This window comes from Malus domestica, chromosome 07, assembly GCF_042453785.1.
Source record: "Malus domestica chromosome 07, GDT2T_hap1".
Taxonomy (NCBI): domain Eukaryota; kingdom Viridiplantae; phylum Streptophyta; class Magnoliopsida; order Rosales; family Rosaceae; genus Malus; species Malus domestica.
The window spans coordinates 4,355,029-4,362,334 of NC_091667.1; the positions used below are offsets into that span (position 1 = coordinate 4,355,029).

A 7,306-nucleotide genomic window follows, 5' to 3' on the forward strand; every position below is an offset into this window, starting at 1 on the left:
CTAAAGGGTACTCTTGAGCTTGGTCTGTGGTTTTCTAAAACTGCCACACCACTTAGCATCAATGCCTTTTCTTATGCTGATTGGGCCAGCTATCGCTTGGATCGACGATCAACTGGTGGTTTCTGTATCTTTCTAGGTAACTCTTTACTTAGCTGGAGTGTTAAGAAACAGCCTATTGTGGCCCGATCTTCAACTGAAGTTGAGTCTCGTTCTCTAGCTAATTATGCTGCTAAACTAACCTGGATCTGCAAGCTTTTGATTGATGTTGGTCTAAAACTTCCCTCTCCTCCTAAGCTCTGGTGTGATAATATTTCTGTTATGCATCTTGCTAAGAATCCTGTCTTTCATGCTCGGACCAAGCATGTTGAACTTGATTACCACTATATCTGAGAGAAAGTTTTATCTAAAGAGCTTTCAGTCCATTTCATCTGCACACAGGATCAACTTGCTGATATTTGCATAAAGCCTCTGTCCAAGGCTCGGTTTCATCTTCTCCGACACAAACTTGCTCTTCGACACCCTCGGTTTAGTTTGAGGGGGGATATTAAGGCTAATATTGTAACAGATAAAACTTAGAAGATACTTTTCTGATATGGCTAGTTTTCATGAGCTGTAAATTAGTTAGGTGAGCTGTCATTTTTCATAGGTTTATTGGTTGTATATATAACCATCTATTGTAATCTTATTGATTAAAAAAGAAATACAATCATAAGTTTTCTATCACTATTCGCACCATTCTTGCCTTTGCGGTTTCCCAAAATTGGCCATTGCAACAAGGAAGTTAGAAGCAACCACCTAGTTTTGTTGATCCCAAATGCTCTAAATATGTTTGTCAAGACTCTTTATGGCCTCAAACAAGCACCCGGCACCTGGTTTCAACCTTTAACCTCCTTCCTCTGTAGTCAAGGCTTTTTAAACAACAAATCGAATGCATGTGTTTGTTTACCACTCTACATACTCTATGTTTTGGTATATTTTAATGACTTTATTTCACATGTTCAAACATTCACAGGTTCATTGATCAATTATGTACCACCTTTGCCAGTCACAGACTCAAAGTTAGGAAACCTTAATTTTTTTCTTGGAATGGGAGTTACTCAACGAGCCAGTTAGTTCCCTCTCTCTCAAACCCATTATGCCTTGAAGAAATTTAAGATAGATCTCTACAAGCCCAGCCCTACACCATTCCTATCCTCAATGCTTGTCTTCTCATGATAGTGATCCCATCTCGGATCTTGAAGCCTATTGAAGTATGGTTGGTTGGTGGCCTAAGTACCTGACTCTAACACGCCCTGACATTTCCTTTGTTGTTGATCAAGTTTGTTAGTACATGCATAACCTCAACTCATCTTCAGGCGATCAAGCGAATCTATCACTACATCAAAGGCATTGTTGGACACGGTCTCTGTTGCTGGCTTGACCGATTTCGTTGATGATCATCATTACTCAAGTGGTGCCTACATTTTCCTTGGTCCCAATCACTAAAAAGCAATCCATTGTGTCCCGCTCTAATTCCAAAGTTAAATATCATGCTCTTGCCACCACAACTGTTAAATTATGTAGTTTTGTTATCTCTTTCGTGAACTGGGCATTCTACTTCGTACACCACCTTGAATTTTCGTAGGCAATGTCTCTACTCTTCACATGACAGCCAATCCTGTTTTTCATGTGTGTACTCATCAAACTCGACAAATCTCTTCTCATAATCAAATCGCTAATGTCTTCACAAAAGGACTTTCCCGCTTATAGTTCTCTTTCTTTGTTTCCAAGCTTAATCTACATTTTGTTCCATTTCACTTGAGGGGGATGACAAGCAATGTATTAAAAGGCAGAGGTGTAGGCGAGGCGTTTCATGGATAGCTCGGCTTAGGCGTGAGGTGTGAGATGAAGTCTAACGGGACCTAAATAACTTAATGTATATCACATATATAATTATCTATGTAGTAAAATACTTTGTAAAACAAATATAATTATAACTAAGCCAAAGATAATATCTTTTTCTTCATTACTAAGTTTAGTTGTACTTGAAAATTATGTCATGTAGTCTTAAAATGTTGTAATTATTTATTTTATTGTAAGCAATTATAGTGAACTTCAAGTGAAATAAGGCTGAGTGGCCACAATTATAGGGAGTTTGAAAAGAAATAAAGACAGAATGTGGCAATTATAGGCAATTAAAAAAGAAATAAAGGATAAGTGGAGCTATTATAGGGAATTTAAACTGAAATAAAGATTGAATGGGGCAATTATTATAGGGAATTTAAAGGAAATAATGCCTGAGTGAAGTAGTTATAGGAAATTTCAAGAGAAATAAATCTTGGCTAATCAAAATGCTAGGTGGCAGAAGCTGAATGGGCAATAATTAACAAAAAACAAAAAAATAAAAAAGAGTTAGACTTTGCCACTATGATTTGGAGAGAGAAACTTTCTCTTTCTTCTTCCCTGAAACTAGAACGGCACACAGAGGAATGACAGAAACAGAGGAACAGCAGAAATAGACCTAGAGATTTGGAAGGGGAAAATGCCCAACTAAACGCTTAGGTGCGCCTCAGTCACCTAGGCACACCCCGACGCCACCTTACGCCTACCCCCACAAAACAAAGGCAAAAACCTAGCAGCCCCGCCTCCAAGGGCGCCTAGGCGCGCCCCGATGCTAGTTTTTTTAAAACATTGATGACAAGATTATCCAATTTTCTCTTATATCTCCACTAGATCTACTATCAGATCGTGGTCGCAACAATCTCTCCATATTGGGGAAGGGATCCTCTCCGGATCCCTTCCACCAAATACACCAAGTCCACTCATTCGGGCCCTTGAAATTTGATCCAATAACTAAAAACATGAGCCCCTTTAAAAGTTATAATAACTTTAGCCCTTGAATCAAATTTCAAGGGTCTGGATTAGTGAATTTGGTGGAAGGGATCCAGAGAGGATCCCTTTCCTCCATATTGTTTTATATAAATAATTATTAGTTATTAGATCCCACCAATCTCTCCATAATGTTTTATGTAAATAATTAATAGTTATTAATTGCCTGTTATATGTTGTACAAAGTCAACTATCTGAGTGAATATATTTTGTATCAGAACAAATCATCGAATATTTTGCCATAACAGAGACTCTTATTTCTATGCTCTATTTCCTTTCTGCCACTTTCTAATTCTCTATATTTTCGACTTCGTAAAACAAGAAATGGAGAAGTTACATTCATAGTATGTTGTAGGGTCTGTTTATTTTGCATTCGTTATTCACAGTTTAATTGTTGAATCAAATTTATCATGTAAGCTCACTGGGCGTATATCGCAACCCAAGTAACAAACAGATATATAATTTTTAGTTTTCTGAGGAACGAAAGAAAGAAAAAGCAATTCAAAGGGGAGAGAGAGAGGGGGAGTTGTGCTATGTATCGTGGGTTTTTGTACTCCAACAGGGCTCTGCTCCCACGATATAGTCCCATTCGCTCCCTCAATTATGAATCATGAGCAAATTCACTTTTTTGCACAATTAAAATCGATGTACTAGCTGTGAAGGTTGAAGATACCAATGCCTCTCCAAGAACTCCAATGTCATTAGAGTCATCATCATCCAGTACCGTTGTGGTGACCTCTTGTATTTCTCCATGTCTTCTTCCTACTATGAACATATCATATTCACCCTCCATGGATTGTATTAGCAAGAGAATTTGTTCCCAACTCCTCACCCAATTCTCTACAAATTTTATGGAGGCATCATTCATTGACCTCAACCTAAACTCATCCAAATACAAATCATCCATTTTTTTTTCCTCTCCAGTACTTTTCATTGCCTCAAGAGTAACATCGTCATCATCCTCGTCGTCGTCATCATCAGTATACTCATCACTGTCGTCATCATCGATGCATGTTTTTTCGGCCTCTTTGCTCATGATGTTAAACGTTGTAACTGTTAGGGTAACCCTTGGATGTCCAGCCATCCTCCCCGCATACGCTAATGCCTCACGGTCATCTACCCCTCCAAAGAAGAGCATGGTAAAGTGGCGGCGGCAGTCGAAGTAGTTGGATGCACCGAGGCCCCGATCTACAAGAACACCCACGGAACACCGCGCATTTGCCATCAAGTTGTTGTTGATGTTCTTTAAATGCGAGCTGTCTTCATCTTGTGCCCCTCCTCCTCCGTCCAATATTGTAGCTTTCTTATGGTACGGGATAATTATTATGGAGACTCGATTGTCCTCCGCCAGGTTACATATGTCCTCGTGCATCGTCGAGTAAGGAGACACCGCCGTGAGTGATTTCACCGTGACGCTTTCCCTTCGTTTGGCATATATCTCAATGGCATTTGACGGAGATGACGATTTATCAACAAAGTTTACATCTTTGGTCTTGCAAGCATCGTGCACTACCAACATCGCCGAAGCGTGTCCAGTTAGTTCCACAAGGTGGACAGCAAGAACATGAAGAGGGGATTGTTGAGTTGGATTAGACGCCTCAAGGAGGTTGATAATGCCTGGCACATTGCGTGAGGTGTGAGCGCATGCAAGGACTCGAAGCTCGTTCTTAGGTCCTACGCTTGCTACGCTCCTCTGTTTGTATTGCACGAAAGTCTTGACACTGGACTTGTAAAAGAAGGCTATAAACGGGCCAACCGCAAATGTCATTACCCAAATCACCACCATCAATACCCCGAACGTTTGTTTGTTCAATGCCTAAACATGTACATGTATACCACTTACAAATTGTCATTCGTTCATAAATTATTCAAAACATTACTTATAAACCATGCGTGTTATACTACAAAACAATCTCACCCACCAAAGCATTAACAACAATAAACGTGAATCAGTAAATTACCTTTATGTCCCGGCCACTGTTGAGTATAATAAGCGTCAATAAGCCTTTGGTGTTCATAAGTACTCCAAGAGCCAGACTATCCCGGGGTGACATTTTGTTGATTATGCCGGCAACGAAAGTGCTCACAGTTTTAGTTGCGAAAGCTATGATGGTAACCCACACTACACGACCGAGGGTAGTCCCACTTTTTCGCTCCATTGGATTCTTTTGGTCACCGAGAATATCCTCATAGTTGACTCTTCCTCCATTGATACAGAAGTATAGAGGCATGAGAATCGCAGGCACAAAATTTCCCACCTTCTCTTTAAGCATGTCTGTAAACTCTCCCTTAGGCATAATGGCTCCTAACACAAAAGGCCCTACAATGGAATGGGATCCACAGGCATCGGTAATGATCCCAGAGAGCAACACTCCAGCTAAAACAAAGCATATAAGCTGACTCTTGTTCCTATCCTCTTGTTCTCTTTCGCATACTCGGTGAACAATCCATGACAGAGCTGGACGTACTGCAAAAACGCAAAGTCCTATAAAAGCCAAGGTCAAGGCCACTGCATACATCTGGAGGCTGTTGATTATGGCCATTACGAGCAAAAGAAGAATCCAGGAGCACAAGTCGGTGATAACAGAGGCGGATAATGCAAGTCCTCCGACATCAGAGTAGAGAAGTTTGAGGTCCGCGAGGATTCGGGCAAGGTCCGGGAAATTGGTGGTGGCGAGAGCGACGCCCCAGAACAGTGGGCCGTTTATAGTGGGACGTTCCTGATCTCCGTCATGTGTTTGTGCGACAAAATCCTGGAGGAGTAAATATCGACACAAGACCCAACCAACAAGGACAGAAAAGAAAAAGCCAGTGAGTGCAATGCTGAGAGCCTTCTTCCCAGCACGTACTACTGGTTTAAAATCAAGCTCTAACCCCACCAGAAACATATAGTAAACGAGGGCCAAGTTTCCCATGGTCTCGGTAACCTTCAAGGTACTAAAAGGGAATATAGGTTTCGTGAATCTACCCAAAGCCCTCGTACTCGTTGTCATTCCAGCCTGAAAAATAATTTTAGTTATGCATCTATTAATATAACAAATAACAAAATCAAATATAGATGAAAATTACCAAGTAACTGGCAAAAAAGACCATAGGTTGGATAGGTTTTTTTTGTAAAAACTAATGTGAGTTTTTTGTGTTCACCACTTATGTCTGATTATCGATATGTATATATAAAAAGCGAGCAAGATTTCGTGAATGCATGATTCATAATACTCAAAAATGCATCTTCCTAATTAGGATTTCCAATTAAAATAGAACAATATTTAATTCATAGGGGTAAAATTATGAATAACATTATTTTATTTCATAGGGGTAAAATTCTTTACTTTATTCACCTCGTAATGGGCTTTTTTTTTGTTTTGTTTATTTCTTTAATTTTAAAATAAAAACATATTTTAAACAAAAATAAAAATGCAAAAGAGCAAATTGTCACACTTAGTCATATTGCAAAAGACTATTATAAACATGATCAACCATTCAATACTAGTTTCAAGTTGATGAATTTGTGTAACTATCATCTTTTGTACACTGGAATCATCGACCAAATACTGTATATTGGTATGCCATAAATAATAATAATAATAATAACAAAAAAAATTGTAGTAACTCACAATAATCTGAGCAACAATGCTTGGTTGGTGCAAGGGTTTGAAGGCGAATTTAAGAATATGAGTGTTGAAGACAGCGATGCTCAGTTTTATAATAAGAACGCCAAGAGGTGAGACGAAGGATTCGCTGGGTAGCGCTCGCCACCCAATACCTGGGTTTATCGTTCTATTATAGCACACCATTATTCTATCTTTTGTGTCAAAATATAAATCAAACTGTTCCCCACCACTAATTAAATTTTTTTGCGCCATTATGTGTGTAGATATATGTATATGTGTATATATACACTCTTCGCAGACCAAAGAAAAAAAAATGTATATGTACTTTTCTACTCCTTGCGATCTTTTCCCAAATTAGGCTGGCGTTCAATCTCCTCTACCTCTTCCTCTTCCTCTTCCTCTCCCTCCCCCTCTTCCTCTTTTTTCCGAGAAATTTGCAACCCGCATCCGTAACCCTTATTGAAAGAGACTAAGAAACTAGCAAATTAATGTCTCCAAGGAGAAACTAAAGCCCCAATCTCAGAGAGAGACAGTAAGACTTGATCCTATACAATGTGTCTATATATATATATATATATATAACAGTGGTCTACAAAACTAGGAACGGAGGGAAGGGAAGGTTCCAAAGGAAAAACAAAATCTTGATAACGTGGCTTTGTTGTAATGTACGTATGGCCTAGATTTTGTTCGGCTGTTTTACATTGTAATTTCATTTAGTACGTGTTGGGTTATTATTAGTAGGCCAGAAAGAATGACCTTTTTACACTAATGAGCCATTAGGGTTTGTTTGGAGTGCCATTTCCTTGGTTTTTCTTGTCTTGGTATCA

At 39.2% G+C, this 7,306-nt stretch overlaps 1 protein-coding gene across 1 annotated transcript; it reads right to left on the minus strand.

Annotated features, from left to right (window-relative positions):
* Nucleotides 1-3,469: 3,469 nt before the first annotated feature.
* Nucleotides 3,470-5,783, minus strand: LOC114825751 (cation/H(+) antiporter 15-like). The gene is made up of 2 exons (XM_029104780.1): nucleotides 4,830-5,783; nucleotides 3,470-4,684 (listed from the first exon to the last, which is right to left on the minus strand). The coding sequence occupies exons 1-2, from the start codon at nucleotides 5,781-5,783 to the stop codon at nucleotides 3,470-3,472; spliced, it is 2,169 nt and encodes a 722-aa protein (XP_028960613.1).
* Nucleotides 5,784-7,306: the final 1,523 nt, after the last annotated feature.

Bases quoted from the DNA above. Each gene is read 5' to 3' on its own strand.
- LOC114825751 (XM_029104780.1), bottom strand. From the start codon at position 5,783: ATGGGAAACTTGGCCCTCGTTTACTATATGTTTCTGGTGGGGTTAGAG. The intron at 4,685-4,829 runs GTAATTTACTGA...GTACATGTTTAG, and splicing joins ACAGTGGCCGGGACATAAAG to GCATTGAACAAACAAACGTT.